At 44.3% G+C, this 22,288-nt stretch overlaps 1 protein-coding gene and 1 pseudogene across 7 annotated transcripts in view; both read right to left on the reverse strand.

Moving 5' to 3' along the window:
- Positions 1-674: 674 nt before the first annotated feature.
- LOC112207407 (U6atac minor spliceosomal RNA) lies at positions 675-792 on the reverse strand (annotated as a pseudogene).
- An 11,390-nt stretch (positions 793-12,182) lies between these two features.
- The window catches only part of MTARC1 (mitochondrial amidoxime reducing component 1), a 28,189-nt gene continuing 18,083 nt past the window's right edge, over positions 12,183-22,288 (reverse strand). For 2 of the 7 annotated variants that reach the window (XM_009441519.5, XM_001172926.6), the window contains exons 5-7: positions 21,465-21,526; positions 21,304-21,375; positions 12,183-13,279 (exon numbers count right to left, since the gene is read on the reverse strand). In XM_009441519.5, the coding sequence (XP_009439794.2) occupies positions 13,153-13,279; positions 21,304-21,375; positions 21,465-21,526 (261 nt within the window). In that variant the 3' untranslated portion in view covers positions 12,183-13,152. Of the gene's footprint in view, positions 13,280-14,345; positions 14,630-21,303; positions 21,376-21,464; positions 21,527-22,288 lie in introns of those variants that run through there. The other 5 variants (XR_008537344.1, XR_008537345.1, XR_001712691.3 and 2 more) reach the window with 4 other exon arrangements.

The following is a 22,288-nucleotide window of genomic DNA, read 5'->3' on the forward strand; positions in this document are numbered from 1 at the left end:
GCCTCCCAGGGGTCACTCTTTAGAAGCTGATTCCAGAGATGCACAGAAAAGACTTTACTTTTTCTTCATCAGCAATGCCTGAGGCTGGGGAGGCTTGTGGAGCTTGATCTGGGTGTTCTGTGTTACTTTTAACTGTCAAGATCCCTAACACCTTAACACCACGTAAACCAGAGGAATCATAGGGACAGGATTATCTCAGAGAGAAACACAGCGGTGGGCAGCCGGCCAAGTGTGGAGGAAAGTGAGATGAGATCAACAAGAAGAAGGCATTGTCAAGAGTCAGGAGCTGCAAGAGGTCGGGGCCCCCAGGGACAGACTGCAAAGAAGGCAGGAAACTTAAATATATGCTCATACTTTTACCAAAAGGAGAGAAAAGAATTCCAACCCCTTCCTGCAGTCTTCATCCCATCATTGTATCTTTCAATTTCTTCCCCATTCTAGAGACACTGTTGTAAGCAAAGCCACACCCTCTACCTCTTTAAACACCCATTGCACAATAGAAATATAATGTGAGACACACATAATTTTTATTGCAGTAAAAGATACATAACATTTACTATTAGTGGCATGTAGTGCATTCACAATATTGTGTAACTGACACCACTATCTAGTTCCAGAACATTTTAATCATCACAAAGGAAACCTCATACCAATTACACAATCATTTTCCATCCTCAAAACCATGGTTAGATGCTACAAAGAAGGTGGCAATGCCGAAGTTATATGAGTGTTGTACAGGCCTCTTCCATCCTTGTCAAGGGGAATGCTAACCTTCTCTTCTTTATACAACACTCACATATGTAATTTAAAATTTTTTAGTAACCACATTAAGAGGTGAAAAGAGACAGATGAAATTAATTCTAATGCTTTCTTTAACCTAATATTATATAAGCTATTATCATTTCACATGTAATCATTATACAAAAATTACGAAAATAGCTTACATTTTCACTTGTACTGAGTTTTTGAAATTGGGTGCGTATTTTACATACACAGTGCATCTTAATTTCTATTGGCCACGTGTCAAGCACTCGATGACCACACGTGGTTAATGGCTACCATGTCAGACAGTGCAGCTCTAAACAATTCATAAGATGCTATCAACATCCTAAATCATCTTTTTAAAAAGTGATTCTTACATATGCAGAGATTCTAGGCTATGATTTCGATATAAATTTTATGAATTTTAATTAATGACATTTTAAATGGAAAAATTAATATTAATTTTAACATAGGCTGGGCACAGTGGTTCAAAACTGTAATCCCACAGCATTTTGGGAGGCCAAGGCACGTGGATCACTTGAGCCCAGGAGTTCAAGAACAGCCTGCGCAACATAAAAAACCTCATCTCCACAAAAAATACAAAATTTAGCCAGGCAGAGCTGGGTCCCAGCTACTCATGAGGCTGAGGTGGGAGGATGGCTTGAGTTCTGGAGGCGGAGGTTGCAGTGAGCTGAGATTGCACCATAGCACTCCAGCCTGGGTGACAGAGCGAGACTCTGTCTCAGAAAAGAAATTTAATATAAATTTACTTTCTTAATTATAAAAAATAAAATATTTGGAAGCTACAGAAAGAAAAAGTAGCTGTAAGTCCTAAAACAAGGGCAAGGGTAATCACTTTTTAGCACCAGGTGTGTTTAGGACTTCTTTGTGGTTCTTTGCTTATCATATAGCAAATGAAAACTAAATGCCAACACAGCCACTCACCCAGAGACAAACATGCAGACGTCCAAAGGGTCATGACTGTCAGCACACAAGGCCAGGCAGGGTGACCCCTGAGGACAGCGGCAGATTTGTCCCATGGCCTGACAACCCTCCTATTTCATCAGCAATTTTCTAGCAAACCAGGAGCTTGCACCAGCCAAATCTAGAAATCTGGACTCAGCCCAGCATCATGGGAAGCTGCCCTGGCAGTTTTAGGGGATGCAGTTGGTCCCTTCCACGAGGGCCCTGTGGAAGATACACCTAGAATGGTCACACCTTTGCGCCTCTGCAACCATGTGCCTGAGTGTCCCAACTCCGCCACCACCGGAGCTCCCTCCCTTGTGCTGCCTTATGCTTATGGGGGTGTCCATGAAGACTCCTTTTATCAGGAAGTCTTTAAAAGAAGGGGAAATGTCCCTTTTGTTGAGGACTCAGGTGGGAAGAGGAGTGAAAGCAATGGCTGAATTCCCTCCCATTTCAAAACTCCTTCCAACCTTCCAACCTCCAGATCTTTCCAGCATTCTCTCTCCCACACATTTGGACCTAAGCTTAAAAATATGACCTGGGTAATGAGGAGGTGAGTTAACTAGTTTGTATCCAAGAGCCTTTCCAACCCAAACATTCCAGGGTGTTAGGATGCCATTCATTCCTCCACCTGACACACATACAGACACACACACACACACAGAAATCCACACGCTCTGCCTGAGTCTCCAGTTCCACCCCATAGAGAAGCACACAAAGAAATGAGAATAGGTCTCCTCAGCCCTGCTAACTCACAGGAAATACAGATGGCTAAAAAGAAGCACTGTTATTTAGCATCCATGCTCAGAAAGAAGGAAATCTAGCAGAAACCAGAGCTGGTATCCAAGAATGCAAAAACATTTTTGGGGGGATGCTTCATGCCACAATGCCCCAAGTTGGAAAAAAATGTGCCATTTCATATGTTTATAACAACATCTGATTTAATATTATACAGTTTTGCTTAGTCACAAACCAGAACAAATACTGTCAGATTTATTACATCCTTCTATTCTGAGACTTAAGTAATCATAGTTAGCAATGGAGCCATTCCACAGCTTAAGGGAAAGCTTTACAATTCTTTGGGACCTATGATTCCTGAGAGGCAGATTATTTCAAGAATTTAAGGTTTTAAAGCTCTCAGTGGAGCTTGAAATTCATCCCTTACATTTCACATGAAAAGAGTTTCCTCTGAAGCTTGGCTGGGAGGGAGGAAGAGAGGAAAACAAGTTGACACAGACTCTCACTGAGCTCTGAGAGAATGGGGCCATCGTTCATCAACATTCCCAATCTTTACCTTGCCTTTCTTTAAAAAGAAAGAAAGGAAAGGAAGAGAGGAAGAGAGAAAGAAAGAAGAAAGAGAGAGAGAGAGAGAGACAGGGAGAGAGAAAGAGAAAAAGAAAGAAAGAGAAAGAAAAAGAAAGAAAATACCATTGGCACTCATGCTTTTAAAATCGTTAATGCTGTATTTGGGACCCCCTTATCTGTTGATTCACTAAAAGAAACTGGTTGATTGTTATAAGGAAATTAAATTTTCTTACAAAACATGCTTTCTCATTTACTCCCCCACACATGCATGCACACACGGTCATTTGTTACATGATATGTGGACAATCGTTAAGCCCCAAGCATTGCCTCTGCTTGGCTGACAAATTCAGGATTCGTTAATGGTGTGGTCATTGACTCTGTTGCGTGGAGGCTCAGGTTGTGGGTTTGGTGCCTTCAGAGCTTCACTCCCTTTCAGGGCATACACGATCCTCTGCTGCATCCAAAAGTGGGGCTGTGGTCCCCTGAGGGCTGGGGGAGGTGTGTTTGGATCAGTGTGACCCCATCACTCAAAATGAGCACATCCATGCTTAGCCATGAAGTAGTCTAATGGGTTCCATTTTTCTCAGAAAGCCAGAATTTGTTACTCCAGTATTTCTTTACATACCACTAAGAAGAATGTCAACATTAATGTGGGGTGAGTAGGAGTGATGGAAACTTGGTCTACAGAAAATCAAGTAAAAGTTTTGAACAGCTTGGAGTCTTTATAAAAATGAGAATTTCTAGGTTCCATTGCAGAACTACTAAATCAGGATATCTGAGAATCTGACACAGGAATCTACCCACGGTTCACAGGTGATACAAATACACACACCAGTCTTAAAGGTCCTTTCAGTAAGTCATAAGCAATTGTTTTAAAACAAGATTGTAGGATCAAACCAGTTTCCGGATGAAGGTACTACCATACTTTGAATTCATTCTTGCCAACTTATTTTGTAGCATTGCCAGAAGGCACAAGCCTTGAGTTCTAACTCTAGCCCATCACCTATAATGTGGACAAGTTAGTTAACCTCCCCAAAGCTCAGTGACATGCGTTATGCATTCAGAAGAAGAATGATGATACGTAAGCAGCTTACTTTCACATCTATCCTACCTCAATGGGTCATCAGCAAGATCTAATCATATAGAGTGGATGAAGGTGCACTGCAGGTTTCATGGCACTTTACAAATGCAAGGTACACTGGGTTTTGTTTGCGGGTTTTAGTTTAGTTTTGTTTTGTTTTGAGATCAAAATATCTGCTTTTTTTCTGATAGAAATTCCATTGCTTTTGTATTCCTAAACTACATCCTCCAGCCTAGGTTTTATCAATAATACTGAATCCCAATATTGAATTTATCTCCCCAGCCTTGCACAAAACTGGAGAACTACAGGTATCTCCCAACTAGGGAAGGGTCTTTTCTGCCAAAATCACCACTTGGACCAAAGGGACCAGGGTCCTAGCACCTTGAAGGCAGCAAGAGCCCAAGTAGAAAAGAGAAGGAGAAAGAGCAGAGCTCAAACTCACTGCTTCCAAATTTACCAATCAGATCTCCCCCAAACAAGAGAGTGTGAGGAGGCAGAGAGGGGTCAAGACTAAGGAATGTCTCTTCATTTGGACATACTAGGGATGAGTGTGATTATAACACATTTATTGTAGCTAAGTTATCTGTATCCCCAAATTCCTCAATTTTTTGTTCTTTGAGCCCATTGTGCTTACAGATTATACCCAGTCATATATAGGTATATATATTATAGGGATAGCATCTTCAGAGAGGGAATAAACTCCTACCCCCATCTCCAGTGTCACTTCCATGTAGATCTTTCTAGAAAGGTACTGTGTGTTTTTGCCCCATAAGGTTCTGAGATGGGCCAGTACAGTACATTGTGTTCTTCAAGGCCTTTCTGTAGTCAAGATAAAAATTGTCGATCCTTTTCTATTTTCCATCTCAAATTATGTCCAGACATCACACTGCCCAACAGAACCTATCAGAGACTGTGCAGCAAAATCAAGTGATATCACAAAGGTACCTCAACAATAAAATGACAATAAGATGCTCTAGATTTGAACATAAACCCCTCTAACACCAAATTACCAAGGAGTCTGAAGTCCAAAATTAAATTCCAAGTTAACGGCCAAAAAAGGCAAAATGAGAAATTAAAATCTGAAGTTAAATCATCTCACTCTCAAGTTCAAAAACATTACATTGCAATTTCTTATTCTTTTTGGTGTCAGCAAGAAGAGTTCTGAATGGGCTGCGTGGGATCGGTGTTCTTTCAGCAGCAGTAGCCTAGGATGCCTTTCCAGGAAGGGACTTTAGAGTTGGGATTAACACAACTCCAAGTCTCTGAAGTGCTGTACCATTTTAAGTTATTTTTTAATTGTGGTAAAATATATGTAACATAAAATGTACCACCATAACCTCTTTTTTTATTCTTTTAAAGACAGGGCCTCACTCTACCACCCAGGCTGGAGTGCAGTGGTGTGATCATAGCTCACTGTAACTGTGAACTCCTTGGCTCAAGCTATCCACCCACCTCAACCTTCCAAGTAGCTAGGGCTAAAGGCATGCACCACCATGCCTGGCTAATACTTTCATTTTTTGTAGACATAGGGTCTCACTATGTTGCCCAGGCTGGTCTTGAACTCCTGGCCTCAAGTGATCCTCTTGCCTTGGCCACCATAACCATTTTTTTTAAGTGTACAGTTCAGGAGTATTAAGCACGTTCACTTTGTTTTGCAACCAATCTCTGGAATTCTTTTCATCTTGCAAAACTGAAACACTATACCCATGAAACAACTACTCCTCATTCTCCATTCCCCCATCCACTGGCAACTAGCATTTTACTTTCTGTTTCTATTTTATGTCTAGAACAGTGTGACTGCTCTAAGTACCTTATATTAATGGAATCATATAGTATTTGTCCTTACATGACTGGCTTACTTCACTTAGCATAATGTCCTCAGGGTTCATCCATGTTATAGCATGTGTCAGAATTTCTTTCCTTTTCAAGGCTGAATAATATTCCATTGTATGTATAGGCTACATTTTGTTTATCCATTCATCTGTCAGTGGACATGGGCTATTTCCATTTTTTTTTCTTTTACTATTGTAAATAACGCTGCTATGAACATGGGTGCATGTACCTCACTTTTTAAATTGCTCAAGAAGTTCAAACAACACCGGAGATGATCACAGCACAAATTTAGAAAATAATCCAGTCCCCAGTCCCAGAAAATTTATCCAGGCAAAGCTCATTCCTAAAGCCCAATACTTGGTGTTGCCAAAAACGACAGCAGATTCAGAAGGGAAAATCGCTTTAGAAGATTCTTCAAAGGGAAAAAGGGTAAATGGTTTTAAATGAAGTGCTCTTCATTCATTGCCTGGTGACCATAATCCTTGGAGAGGCTAATTATGGCACCATTTTTGTTTGTTTGTTTGTTTTTTGTTTTTTTACCATATCTGGGGGAAATGAACTCATTCCTGTAAAGAGTCTGCTCTGACAGTAGCATTTGAGACATTACTGCTTTAAATGCATTTTCATGGTTCAAAATAATAGCACTATTAAAAAATGTTTCTTCCACAAGGATTTGTTTTCTCCCTAAGAAGCTTAATGTGGACACTACAAATAATGACCAAAGCTGCTGAGTATGGCATAACAAAGAGAAAACAAAGCACTCATCCTGTCCTCCAGATCATGCCCAGAACACTGTCTGCCAACATGTGGCTTGCCAACTGGAATGATGCAAATGTCAGACCCACATCTGTGGAAAAGGGGCTCGTCCCACAGGAAACAAGCTATTGGGGAATGGGGAGAATGATATAATTAGAAATTTAAGACACAGTATAACTCAGAAAAATGTTGGCTGGGCAGCACATTGCTAAGACTTGAAATCTTTATTTTGTTCTCTTTTCAAAAGCCCTGTGAGCATAATGAGCAGAATATGGCTTTAAGAACTAAGATTCACCCCATCAGGCATTAATGGTGTCCAGAAACTATGTGAACAATCTTACTTGACATCCCCAAGACGTTTATATCTGTCCAATGCAAAATCAGAGGGGGGAACATGTTAATTTTCTCAGCCTTTTGATAGCATATATACAAGATCTCTTAGCCCCACAAAAGCTCCAGATATATTCTCTAGGACTTCGACTGCCTTAAAATATAGACTTGCATTTATCTTGGCCACATTAACGAGATCTGTTTGACCAATACATTTATATTTATGATGACTGAGGGCAGATTATGGTTGTTAAAATTTGTCCTTGGGACATGAAAACACTCTTCTGTCATTAATACATTTTATAATATAAACTATGATGTCAGGTCAACATAAAGGGTAAAAACGTTCCTAAAGTATGCACACATCATTTTTTAAAGCAATTGAGCCTAATGGAATAACAAAGGTCATCATAACAAACCATTACAGCCTTGGTCTTGGCAACTCTGGCCACAGAAGAACCTCCAAGAAACGATCATCATTCCTCCAATGTTATGGCATCCAGACGACAGGAATGGCTCGCAAATGAGTCATACGGGCTCAGATCCGCGGTAGCTATGTGAGCGCTGGACGATCAATTATTCATGTGTTTACAAAGAGCTTTCCCGGTTGATGTTAACCAGAGCTGCCTGCAACGAAGAGCTCTCCAGCTGTCCTCGGCCGTCCTGGGCCTCGGACTAACAAGCGGCTTTAATTGCTGGGCAGGTCATGTGGAAGGTGCTCCTCCCTTCAACCCAGTAAATTCAATCTCTCTGAGACTTTGTTAGGTGTAAAAATGTTAATCAGAAATAATTATAACAACAATACTTTATTTACAGTACTCCCAGTAAATTCTAAAGAGGGAGACAAAAGTTAGACTTAACTTAGTTCCCACAGGGATCCACCAGGATTGGAGACTGACCAATACCAGGTCAGGGATTGGTAGAGGGCATAACAAATGCCAGGGAAGGGGAGGGACTAGGGGTTGTGGGTTTCACAAGGAAGGTAAGAGGAAGAGCAGTCTAGAATGCTCTGTAAAGGTAAAGGAGCATGACTGAAGACCAGCAAGGGTGAATGCACTAGACTGGCCAACAAATAACCAAATGTGAGTGAATTTGACCTGCCTATCAAAAATGGCCTTGGAAGAGGCTGAATGGGAAGTCACTTCTCAGTCCTTTTTGTTACTTTACACAACCTACAGCCTGTCCAGGAAGAATAATAATGTAATTAAGGCAACTCTTCTCTCTGAGCCAGGCCACAGAGCATGGGAGCAGGTGCCCCACCACCCAATTCCTCAGCTGTGTTTGGAGGAAGAGCAGAGTTATAGTCAGAGCTGCGGCCCAAGCCTCTTCCTGTGTAGAGGGTGTGGTCAGAGCAGACCAAGGGATGCCTCAGGGACTTTTTTACTCTCCCAATTCCAAGAACATCTGTGGTACCGAGCCAGATTCTTCCTCTTGCTTGAAATTGGGTAACTTTAGATATCATCATAACTCATTCATCCATTCAGAGAAAGTGGTTGAAGCAAACAATCTCTGTTCTTGCAGACAGCAAAGCACAGTAGTGCTTTGTGCAGACATAGATAGAGTCAGGGCCATAGGACTTCTGAGGTAATTCTGCTTTGTAGGGTGGAAGGCAACACTAGTTGAGAGGACTTGCAACAGAAAGGAAAAGCTAGGGCCGGGCGTGGTGGCTCACAACTGTAATCCCAGCACTTTGGGAGGCCGAGGCGGGCAGATCACGAGATCAAGAGTTCGAGACCATCCTGAACAACATGGTGAAACCCTGTCTCTACTAAAAATACAAAAATTAGCTGGGTGTGGTGGTGTGCACCTGTAGTCCCAGTGAGAGGTGAAGCCAGCTGGACTTCCTGGGTCTAGTGGGGACTTGGAGAACTTTTCTTTCTAGCTAGAGGATTGTAAATGCACCAGTCAGTGTTCTGTGTCTAGCTAAAGGATTGTAAATGCACCAATCAGCACTCTGTAAAAACTCACCAATCGGCACTCTGTGTCTAGCTAAAGGATTGTAAATGCACCAATCAGCACTCTGTAAAATGGACCAATCAGCACTCTGTAAAATGGAGCAATCAGCAGGACATGGGCAGGGACAAACAAGGGAATAAAAGGTGGCCACCCCAGCCAGCAGCAGCAGCCCATTTGGGTCCCCTTCCGAAGCTTTGTTCTTTCGCTCTCCACAATAAATCTTGCTGCTGCTCACTTTGGGTCCGTGCCACCTTTAAGAGCTGTAACACTCACTGCGAAGGTCTGCGGCTTCATTCTTGAAGTCAGCGAGACCAAGAACCCACCAGAAGGAACCAACTCCAGACACACCAGCTACTCGGGAGGCTGAGGCAGAAGAATTGCTTGAACCTGGGAGGCAGAGGCTGCAGTGAGCTGAGATCTCACCACTGCACTCCAGCCTGGCAACAGAGCGAGACACTGTCTCAAAAAAAGAAGAAAAAAAAAAAAAAAGAAAGGAGAAGCTAGCAGAAGAGAAACAGGGCACCCCTCCCTGGTGCATGAAGCATCCTGGAGCACTTTCATCACAGGTGTTTTTGTAACTTACATCACAGGTATTGCTGTAAGGGCAAGGTTAGAGAGAGTTTGGTTTCCCTTCCCTCACCCTGATCCACCCTATCCATCCAAAAATGCATGTTTGGAAAATGAGCCCGAAGAAAGAGAGTGCTTCTCCCTAAGGCCCACAACAGGAGAGCTGGTCTAAGACACTTCTCCACACCTCCTTTAACCTATCAAGTCCCAGTTCCATCCTTTTACTCCAGCAAGAGGGGCAAGGGAGAGGACAAGGGGAAGTGTCCCAAGAGAGGTCTCCTTCACATGGTGGGAACTCTTAACTTCTTCAGTCTTCCCATGAGTGCACCCCTCCTGCTAACTGGGATTCCTTGGCTCACTGGCATTCTGCCTAGAGATCAGAGGATCATTTCTCAAAAGACAGTCAAAAACAGACCTTTGGGAAGGGCAGCATTAAACACAGATGTCTTCATGAAGGCCTCTCCAGAGCCTTTTGCCTTTGAAGAGAAGTGAGGCACGCAGGACTTTCCAAACTTACTGGTCCATGGAATTGTTTTTAGAAGCATCCCGAAAGGCAAACTTTCAGAATTCCACGGACCAATAAAACACGGGAAATGCAGTGTTAGGGTGTGGTAGCAACACTCCGATTATACCCACAATCAAGGTCTGGTCTGAGAGCCACTCTGTCATTTTCAAGGAACTTTAATGTATCTGTTCTCCACCATCATGGGTTGCTTTAATTTGATACACTCTTGGAATGCTGGGAGCACTTGCCTGGAATTTCAGCCTGCCATCACTGTTGGTGACAGCCTCACAAATGGTTTCCCGAAGTCCCATTTGGCTAGTCTAATTTACCCAACCTCCCCATGCACTCTTACCAAACTGGCAGACCCTCACAAGCTCATCTCCTCACCCTGCCCCGTTATCAGTAAAGGGAGAAGGAGAGGAGGAGTATTTCTCCCTATAGGACAACGGCCTGAATTCCAACAGCCTCCCCTTCCCCAATTTCTTTCTGCCTTCATGTGTATAAGTTGCTGCCCTGGTCTTTCGGTTGGAAGTTTCTAACATTTTCTGCAGAAGAGTCACAAAAGCAAGCCTTTAGGCAGCCCCTCCGGAGCCTGGCCCACATTGTCCTTTTCAAGACCTCCAGCTCTGAGTTTGTGACTCCCCACTGTGGCTGCAGCATAAGTTGCCACACAGAGGAGATGCCCACCGAGGGTGGATATTTTGGCCTGACCTCAAACATCTGTCATTTGCTGTTGTAAGATCTGAAAGTCTGGGATGGCCTACATTCCTGATCCTATATTTCAAGTGGAATAGTGTGCAAATGCTCAGTATCCAAAATAAATGGGATATCAGCTTTGTCTCTGGCATTAACCAACTCATTAAATATAAAATAAACACAAGTAAATGGCCTTTAAATCTCACTGACAGAAAGCTTGGCAACTACTCTGAGATTCTAGAGGTCACTGGAACTTCTCTCTTCAAACAGGACTCTTCCTCACACTGTGAGGCACAGAAGGACAGGTCTGCCCAGTGAGGAGGGTTTCTGGGTGCTCCCTTCCACGTGGGTGCTGCCCTGCAGAGCTAGCTACCCCGAGAGCCTGTCCATGGAGAATGATGGTTACTGCCCCGATAGGGCACAGAGAAGTGGCTGTTAGTTCTTACAAGTGGTTAGAAATTCAGGACTAAGGCTTTCACTTGCCACTAATTATAAATACCTAGGAAGAGCCACCAAACCTTGGGTTTCTGATTGCTCCCTACCTATTGGCTATTCCAAGAGAGCCCATATTCACATAGTTTCCTAAATCCTGTGTACACTCACTCTCCCACGGGTCCCCCGGTCCCATTAGTAATGCTACTTGCTGAACACTTCACTTTGTCTCAATCTATCTGTAGTTTCAACATCAACTGGACTTGTTGGGGAAGGTGATGGCCCAGGTTCTCTGGATAATTGATGTAATTATTCACCTCATGCCAAGCATGCAGAAAACAAACTGTAATAATTCACCAACCATAAAACAAGCACATGCACCTCTTTGCTCAGAACTTTACTTCAGGGCTCAGCTAGATTTCAGCGATTACTGACCTCTTTTATAAAATCAAAGTGAAAAATGTGCAGCTTTTGGTAAAAAGCATGTTGACTTGATAGTCCTTCAAACGTGGGTGCTTGCCTGGGAGGCTGTGGGTGAGCAGGTCCATTATGCAGAAGACCCAGCTGTGGTCAGGTGTCAGAATTACTGGCTTTGCCCATTCACCTCAGTCAGCTTTCTTTTTTTTCCTTTTTCTTTTTTAGAGATAGGGTCTCACTCTATCACTCAGGCTGGAGTGTAGTGGTGCAATCATAGCTCACTGCAGCCTCAATCTCCCGCTCCTGGGCTCAACCAATCCTTCTACCTCATCCTCCCGAGTAGCCATAGCCAGGACTGCAGGCACACACCACCACAACGAGTGCATTTTAAAAACATTTTGTAGAGACAGGATCCCATTATATTTTCTGGGCTGGTCTCAAACTCCTGGGCTCAAGCCATTCTCCCACCTTGGCCTCCCAAAGTGCTGGAATTACAGGCATGAGCCCCTGTGCCCAGCCTCAGTCAGCTTTCACAGTCTAACTTTGTGCCAAGAAGTTAGTAAGATCTGAAACTAGTCAAAGTAGCTTCCATTTATTCACAGTTTTAAAAACATTTTTCAAGTTTAGTCAACTTCCCAATATAATCAAAGGACAAAATGGCAATAAAAAATATACTTCATCAGATCTTAGAGTTATACAATCAGTTAAAAAATAGATATTGGGTTTTAAACAACTGACATATGCTTTCCTTTTCCCCCTTTAAACGTTTTCAGTAGTCTATCTGAAATCACTGAATCACTTTTCTTCTCCTCCACAGAATTCAGAACTTTTTCACCCGGAACTGGAGAAGGAGCACTCCGTCATTAGCTGAGGGGAATGGCAAGGATCCAGGGGTCCTCCATGACTACACAACCATCATCCTGAGCACCTTTAGGAAATCCAATGCTGTCTGAGAAGCAGCAGGGCCAGATCCAGATCTATGGAAAATTAATATCTGCAGTGCTTCCTGAAGGTCACCTCAGTCTTTACGCCATTTCAAAAGCTAGCCCGGGGCTTGAGAAGAAAAGGGAAGTGGCATTCCAGCCATATTTGGGGAGCAATTTAATTTTCATTGCGTACCTCATGAACAGGGGCAATAACACATTCTAGGACATTCTTCCAGCCCACCCACTCTTCCTCTTTCTCTTCTTCTCTTTCTCTAACGAGTGGTAGTGACAGGATGCAAGTCTGCGCTCTTGGTAGATAAACGGAGAAGCAGGAGAAAGAACTATTCCATAATCAGTTAAACGGGGAGTTTTCAGAATCCTGTCTTGTCATTTAAGTGACTTACTGAAGTCCTACTAAGTTATTGAGACTATATTTCTTTACTTTTTGCACTGGGACATTGAAGCATTGAGACACCAGAAGTCCAAAAGACAAAAAATGTGAAAATCACAAATTTAAAGAAAATGTAGAGGTCTCAGTTCTGAAACACCATGCTTCAAGTGTTGTCATTTTTGAGAACATTTTTAAAAGGCGTCTAATATTCCAGGACATACGGTTCCCATTACTGGCCCAGCAGGTACACAGGGTCTCCCACTTTGATGGTCCCTGGGTTTTCCAGCACAAAATACTGCCCAAAGAGTGGTGATTTTCCATATAACTTTCGTTCTGAAGGGTCACACTGGCGATAACTGCAATAGGAAAAGATCATGATGAGTCACAGCCAAGCGGATGCAAGAGCTCAACCAGCATGTGGCTTCCATCCCACACAGGGCCTCCGCATGCACAGCTCGAGAGGGCACCATCCCGTCAAAGCTCAACAGAACAGCGCCTCCTGGAGTGGGGCAGTGAACAGCCTGCCCAGCAAACAACGACAGAAGCATAAGCAATGGCCACATCTCCACATCTTTTCTCTACCTTTATGTTCCCCCTTTCGGCATTAAGACGTTAGATACTTGGCCAGGTGTGGTGGCTCATGCCTGTAATCCCAGCACTTTGGGAGGCCGAGGCTGGCAGATCACAACCAGGATGGAGATCAAGACCATCCTGACTAACACGGTGAAACCTCATCTCTACTAAAACTACAAAAAATTAGCCAGGAGTGGTGGCAGGTGCCTGTAGTCCCAGCTACTCGGGAGGCTGAGGTGGGAGAATGGCATCAACTTGGGAGGCGGAGCTTGCAGTGAGCGGAGATTGTGCCACTGCACTCCAGCCTGGGCAATGGAGCAAGACTCCGTCTCAAAAAAAAAAAAAAAATTAGATACTCAATGTGTCTAGACATACTTTATCATCTTCCTTTGCCCTAGGCATCTTTCCTCCTGTCTCCTCCATGTCTGTCACCTGAACCACCGTCCTAGCCGTCACTTGGGCTGGGAGCCCATCCTTTACACCACTGTCCTCTCTTCCCACAGCCTGTCCGCAGCTGCCGAGTTCCAAGGTTCTTCCTGTACAACATCATTTGACTTGGCTTGCTTTTCCTCATTCCGACTGTCACGATCTTGCTTCCAGCATGCTCAGACTATCATAATAACTGCTTAACCAACCTCTCTTCCTCATTCTCTACCTGTTTTCAATTCATTGTTGACACTGCACTATATCACTGTTTTAATTGTGTTCTGGTCTTATCATTCCTAGGCTCACAAACCTTCCATGGCTCTCCAGTGCCTAAAGAATAACATTCCAACTATTCAGCCTGGTGTGTAGGGCTCTACCTGGCCCCAGCCTGCTTTTTCAGACCTGTTGCCATCTGCTCCTTACCTGTGCCTCTGCAGCTCTCTGCTGGATTTCACCTTGCTTTGCATTGTACTGACTCGGTAAGTCCTCTGTGATTCCTGTGGGATGCTCCTCCTCCAGGTCCCCATGCTTTAGAATTGTACCTGCCTCAAGGCCCAAATCAAACACCACATCTCCCAGGAAGGAAGCCCAGGTTCCCCCAGCTACGAGTAATTCCCCCTCCTCAATTCTCTTTGCCCCTCCAATACTCACACGTCTTGTCCTGTAATGTCAGGGCACAAGTTTGTCTGTTCTACAAGGCAGAGTCCCTGGAGAACAGGAACTGTGATTAATGCCCTTGTACTGCTCACTCCCAATGCCGGGCCTCCTACGTCACCTGTGACCCACCATTGTTTGCTGGCTGGATTAGTATGCTCATGAGTAAAACCGTCTGTCAGAGGCAGTATAAATATGAATATTTTTGTCCAGCAGAAAATTAAAGAAGACGCAGGGAGAGGGTACATGAGCAGATGTGTGGGACTCACATGGCAAGATTCCCCCACCTTCCCCACTGGGAAGAAGTTAACCTTCAGTTTTTTATTTAATCTAACCCTAATTTTACATCATTTTTATATTTAAAACATTTTTAGATAAATCATTCATTTTATTCTGCCTTGCTTTAAAAAAAAAAGTGAAAAAGTGACTGCAACAACTTGGTTCTAATGTTGTTCTTCAAATCAGAAATTGTTAAGGAGAAAACAGAGAGTCAAATCTAGAACCACCTTCTGGAGACCCGCAGCTCCTTCCCCAGACTGTAAACATCCTGTAGGCAGCACTGTGTCCACTTTGTTCTCTGTTGCATTCTCATGGCCTGGAACAGTGCCTCACACATACACTGTAACCACTCAAAAATAATGTTGGTTGAACAATGAATGAACAAATGAATGGATGAATGAAAATAACGAGCTGCTGATGCAGGCTTCCCTGCCTTGCCAAGAGTATTTCCTCTGTCTGTAATCAGGTTTCTGCAATGCCCTTGGACCTGACAAACCAGGCATCTCTCCTAGCCTGGCTCTCCTCTTTCAGCATGCAACATTCATGACATTCTGAGATCTATCTGTCAGAGGGTGACCTCTTCAGGAACAGGGGACACATCAGCTGCTTGTATGGGTGTTTCCGTTGCTGCCAAGCTCTGCAGTCTAAGAGTCCAGACTCTCATTATCTTGGGGAGAAATTGAGAGTTGGAGTTCTGCGCATCACACATGGATAGTTTATAAGGAACTTTACACATGTTCTCTTTTTTAATCCTTACAACCTGCTTATGTGGGAATTTGCCTTTTCTTCATTTTACAGTTAAGTCTCAGGGGAGTAACAGACTTGCCTGAGATCACAGATCTAAAGGATCCAGCTGGGGCCAGAGCCCAGGCCTGGCTGACTTCAGAGTCTAGTGGACTCTTCCCACCCAGGATGTAACCCTGGTCATCGACATCCTCCTGAGTACACCCACAGGCCTGAGAAGAACCGAGGGGTCTCACAATTTAGTCATCTACACCAATTTCTAGCCACTTACATTTTTCACCTATCCCTTCCTGCCAACCAAGCACAGACACACTCACTCCCCGACCAGGTAATGAGGAGCAGAGGACCGTAAAGAGCGGCTGCCCCTCCCGGCACAGCCTCCCTAAACTGCACAGGTCAGGGTGAGGGAGCTGCTTTGTGAAAGTGCAGGTGTGGTCACCGACTCACAGGTGGCGGTCCACTCCGCTGTCTAGGAGTAGAAGCGGGAAGAGCTATGGGAGTGGAAAAGGGGTTCTCGGTGGGCCGGCCTGCCAGGGCTTTCCTACAGCTGCCTGGTTTTGCTGCGGGCTCTCACCGCCTCCTGCACCACCTCCTCTTGCTACTGCTGCCGAAGCCCGCCTCCAGGCTGTGGGAAGACTCAACGAGGTCACTAGCGGCGCCTTGTGGCATTAAGAGGTATTGCAAGCAGTCTATGAATTCGTGTGCACACCAAGTTCAACACGCTGAAACAGTATTCTTTCATACATGGGTCTTCTACGATTTTTTAAATATGTGACTTTTCATATAGGTATTCCTGTTGGTATTAATAAATTAAAACTCATTTAAAATCTTCCTTAGTGCACTTTCTCCTTAAATGAACATGAAACATAACTATTCTAATGAGCAGGAAGCCCAAGACACTTTATTTAGCTTAAAACCGAGGTCTCTATTATTTACAAGGTGCAATGTAAATGGAAACAGTTTGTTACCGTTAAAGTGCTGTGCACCACAGAGGGCTGATCCTTGTTTACCCTGCCTGGTTTACGCATTCACTGGTCAACGTCCAGGCCATGACTCCAGGCAGAGTATCTGGTCACTGCCCGATCCCACCACTGGCGTTCATGGGACCATAAGTCACCAGCGGCAGAAGCCATTCCTGAGGCCTCATGACTGCCTATCTCTATGGCCAGGTTAAGAATTAAACAGCATTGTTAATCCCAATACTTTGGGAAGCCAAGGCAGACACGTCACCTGAGGTCAGGACTTTGAGACCAGACTGGTCAACATGGTGAAACCCTGTCTCTACTAAAAATACAAAAATTAGCCAGGCGTAGTGGCGCATGCCTGTAATCCCAGCTACTTGGGAGACTGAGGCATGAGGATTGCTTGAACCCAGGAGGCGGAGGTTGCAGAGAGCTGAGATTGCTCCACTGTGCTCCAGCCTGGGTGACAGAGTAAGACTCTGTCTCAATAAATAAATTAATTAAATTAAATTAAAGAATTAGATGGCATTGTGAACGTTCCTGGGAGAGGTGCCACACTGAACCTCCAGAGGCTGGCCGCTGGGCAAGTTCGTGTTAGGTTTCATTTAAAGCAGCCTCTGAGTATGGGAAGAAGTGTGGTCAGGCTTCTCCTCCTCTCAGAAGGTGTCAAGTTTATAAACAGTGACTCTCAATGACCGCAGCTTACATGGTCACTGTGTACAGTATTTTATCATCTATAAAAATCCTATATCTTGCCTTATTCCAGTCTACCAGAAGAGGTATTACAAGTCCAGTTTATACCAATAAACAAACTGTGACTTGAAGAGCCTAAGCGACTTGCCAATGTCACACAATTAGGAGGTGACAGAGCCAGACTAGGGTGGAGAGTCTGCCTCCTCCCATGGAGTTACCACTGCTATATATTCTGTGTTTAGCTCGGCAGAGCACAGCCTGACACAAGTGGCTGCTGGCAAACGTCATTACTGTCACAGTATTCGTGCATCCAGCAAAACGTTTTTTTTTTTGAGTACCCATGCAGTAACTGCTATATTCTTTCCATTAGGGGCAAAATGTCATGGAAGCAACAACGGCAGACTCCAGCCATTCCTTCAACCATGGGGATCAGTGTGTACGTCACTTTCCCTTAAGAAAGAAAAGAAAAATTCCATTTTCATATCTTCCTGTTAGCAGACATGCCTCCACTGTGCCTCCCGCTGTGAGCATTTTACAGACAAAGCCTTCCCTATGCCTCTGTATTTCTTCTCCTCCCACTGCTGTGCCACCGTGGGCTCTGCCTGTGGGTGACTAACATCAGGAGGCAGGGCTGGTCAGGCACAGAGGTCTCCCAGCTGAGCGCTGGCATTCCAGAAGCAACCCCAGCCATGGGCACCATGAGTGCCCAGAGGCAGAATGTGGTGTAGCTCTGAGCAACCTGCCCAATAGCAGAGAGGCTGTGGACACCACTGTTTGCTTCCCTTCCCATGATTTATGGGATGTGGCCAGGCCTTTCTCTTCCCGATTTATGACCACCTGTCTTGGGAAGAACATAAATTACACATCCATGGCAATTTAAATCTCAGTAAGAGATAGGAGAAGACACCTAGGCTGGCCGCACTGTCTCCTGGGGTATTAGAAGCAATTAGGGCCAGATTGTTGGGCTTCACAAAGCCTGCGGAAGATCAGGGGGGTGTGCTGGCTCCTTGCGCCCCCCGCCTTCCCACCCTCACTCTGTGTTTAGGGTCAATTATCCTCCTTCTATAAACACAGGCTCCCAATGGAGGAAGGGGGGCACTGAAGATGCAGAGAACGAGCCCAAACATGTGAAGTGCTTTGCGGAGGCTGTTTCTGCAAGAGCATAAACCTAAATCCAGAGGGAAGGATGCCCCACACCGAGCAACACACTGGGGGAAGAGAAAGAACAAGATGGACAAAAAAGGATGACAGCCAATTCCCCAAACCACTTGGCTGATTTACACAGAATCATCTATTTCTGTCCTGCCTCCTTTATTTTATAGGGAAGAACACTCAGGGTCTGAGTGCGGGCAGGGGTAGGAGCACAGCAGTCGGTGTGCTGCAGATCCAGGTCTCCTGACTCCCAGCCCGGGATCTTCCCGCTGGCCCACCCTGCTTTCTGCCCCTGGTAGCTCCTCTGTGGCCATGGAAAACAGGAAGACTGAATTCTGGTTTGTTCTGATGGTGAGTGAGCACATTTCAGAGAATAGCTATAACCCTGATCCTCTCATCAATATTCTGTCACATATAGTGACATTTCCCCCAAAATTTTACTATGAAAATTCTCAAACAGGCAAATGGTGAAATAATTTTACAGCAAACACCCATTTACCCGCTGCTTGAATTCTGAGCTTAACACTTGACTATATATATATATATATTTGGTTTTTTTGTTTTTTGTTTTGTTTTGTTTTGTTTTTGTGAGACAGAGTCTCACTCTGTCATCCAAATTGGAGTGCAGTGGCACAATCTCAGCTCACTACAACCTCCACCTCTCGGATTCAAAGGATTCTCCTACCTCAGCCACCCAAGTAGCTGCAAATACAAGTGACCACCACCATGCCCAGCTAAGTTTTGTATTTTTAGTAGAAACAGAGTTTCACTATGTTGGCCAGGCTGTTCTCAAACTCCTGACCTCAAGTTATCCACCAGCCTCAGCCTCCCAAAGTGCTGGGATTACAGGCATGAGCCATCGTGCCTGCCCTTGACTATGTTTTCTTTATCACACATGTATCTATCCATCAATCCACTGTATTGTCTTTTTGCATTTCCAAGTAAGTTGCAGACACCAGTACATTTCAACTCTGAGCAGTTCAGCTTGAATATTATTACCTAGAGTAAAAACCATTATTTGCTTTTTTTTTTTGAGGTGAAAGTTACATGGAATGAAATATACCAATCTTAAATGCTCCACAATATTAGCTTTTTACAGAAAAGTTGTTAATGTTTTGAGTATTGAGAAACATCTCTCAAAATGTTGGGATTCCCTTAGGCTGGTCTGTAGCCCCCTCTTTGAATGTTGCTGCAAATCACACCCAACGCTGTTGGAGCCAGGTAGAGACCAGCTGCTTGCTATCCACCTAAGGATTCCTTGAGTACCACAAACCCCCTTCTCCGTAATTCCCTCCACCCACCCCGTTTGACTTCCCTGCTGACCACTGTCTCTCTGCCAGGTGGCCTAGGCCCTCATGACCACCTGCTAACCTTGCTGCAGCCTGGCCCACACCCTGGGACTTATCTCCTATAGGATGACAGGTGCTGGCCAGAGAGGTCAGGCCACAGCCTCATGCTCAGGGGTGAGGTGACAGCGGGGATGACAGCCCTCCAGCTCAGGGCTTCAGCTTGCCCAGAGAGGGGGCCAGATCTGGGACAGTAGAATTGTCAGGGAGGGATTGGTGCTGATCAAAGAAGACTGAATCGTTGGCCCCCAAAAAGGCCATGAGGTTGGTGAGAGGTGGAAGGAAGGGGAGGCAGACAACCTCACGTTACAGGGAATGAGTCCTGCTCCACAAAGTCTAGAGCAACCTCTCTGTCATGCGTTCGTTCATGATGGTTTGGACACAAGATAGTCACATCTCAACTGCATTCCTTCCTCAAGGTTCCCAGGGCCCTCCCTTCTACAAGATACAGCTGGGGGTGCCAAGTCAGGACCAAAGCCAAGGAACGGTCTTACACAAAGCCAAGGAAGGGTCTCAGGGGCTGTAGAGAAGAGACCTGACACCTGGCCTGTGACTCAGCATTCAATGTCAAAGGGACCAATGAAGAGAAGCACCCTTAGTTCATTTTCAGAGTTTCAGCAATTTCCTGGGTCCCAAATTTGGTAGATATCAGCTCTGAAGTGCTTGGATACTAAACTGTTATTGTTGTTTTCACAAAAGTAATGCAGAGTAATTATAGAAAGTTTAGAGACTGCATATAAGAATAACCCTTTTCCATAATTCTATGACTGTACCAAAAGAGTATCTCCATTTTGTTTTATATCCTTTCAGCCTTTTATCTACTCATGTGCATTTATATGTTTTTTAAAAAGCAAAATCAAATAAAAATGAAAAAGTAAATAGTGCTATTTTATAATCAACTTTGTAAAATCAACACGGCATCTTGACCATCTTTATATACAATTTAAAATGATTCTCGGTACTGTGTCTTTCACCTAAAATTTTTCCTTAAGAAATTTTAAAGTAAACATAAAAGTAGAATAGTGCAATAAACCCCACGTAATTATCACCCAGATTCTATTTATGAAGATTGTGACACATTTTTTAAATGTACTCATCTATCCTTTTTTTCTTTTTGCTAAAATAATATATGGCAAGTTCCAGATGTCACATCACTTCACTCCTACACACATATTTCAATCAGCTTCTCTAAAATATATTGACATTTCTTATACAACCACAATGCCATTAGGACACCTAATACATTTTTTGGTATCATCTAATACTTAGCCCGTAATAAAATTTGTCAAAATGCATAAGCAATTTTCAAACATTGATTTATTTGAATTATGATTTCTAAATGAAAAATAAAAGTACTTCTTTAAGCAGACATGTTGGTGTCCAAAACACCAGGGAATGTTTCCCAAATTATCTCGTTAATGGGACCCTCTTGAGTTTCAAGACTATGTGTGTGGTGTTTTCACTGTTTCCTCTTATAAACATTAAGCAACAAATATTGCTTCTGTTCCCGGCACCTAAACCCGAAGATCAGCCCCGTCTGCCCAGTCCTACCTCTTCAGTGTTTCCAGCGGTTCCTTCCTGCTCATGACACCGGTGTCTGGGTCCACTGTGGTTAAAATGCATCTGGACACGCACACAGAGCATCATAAGGGGGACAGAGCAGAGCGACCTTATCCCCACCTCCACCCCACAGGGACAGGAAAGCACCTTACCTGGAACAAGCCATCACCCTTTTCAGTTCCACGTCACCAATAAGAAGCTCATCCCAAGAATCCTAGGGGACAAAGCACAAATTCCCATGAGCACCTCTGGGCCCTGCCCCTGACACGTGTGTAGAGACTTCCCAGGAGCCCTCGCACCTAACGATGTCACCCACATCAGTGATGGCAGCCTTCTGTTCTCCCCCAGCCCTGCTCTGCCAAGTGATACCCACACACCTTGGCGTTCCCTCTCTCTGGCTTTGATATGCCAGTTGATTCCCCTGAGATGAGATTTCCCTCTCCTCTCACTTGTAAAAATGTCATGGAAACTCGCCTTGCTCAGGGAGGCTCCCTGATAATCCCACTTGACTGGTGGTGGGGGGTGGGGTGCACAAAGTGAATGGGGTGGGTGAAAGTGGGGAGGGGGACAGATGGGGGCATTGCTCATTACTTCAGATTATATCACATCCCTTAGTGCCTGCCTGAAGTTATATGGATCAAGAGCCTTAAGTCACTGAGTATGTGCATGTCTCCCCTAGCCAGATACGGACACATCAGGAGCAGGACCAGCAGCCTCATTCCTCTTTGATTTTTGCTGGAGTATTTATGAAGCACTGTGGCCAGGGGAGCTGTGGGCTGGGTCAGTGGAGCCTAGTTTCCATGACAAACCGCATTAGTGGACCAAGTCCCTCCAATCCAGCAGCCAAGATAGGCCATCCATACATGGAATTCTAAAGATAAATATTTTATTTTTAAATGCCAGAAATATTCACAAAAAGCACTCCAAGGCAGCACGTCATGTGTTGGTTTAACTGTGCTGGCAATACTTACTCTGG

This window comes from Pan troglodytes, chromosome 1, assembly GCF_028858775.2.
Source record: "Pan troglodytes isolate AG18354 chromosome 1, NHGRI_mPanTro3-v2.0_pri, whole genome shotgun sequence".
In the NCBI taxonomy this organism is placed as follows: domain Eukaryota; kingdom Metazoa; phylum Chordata; class Mammalia; order Primates; family Hominidae; genus Pan; species Pan troglodytes.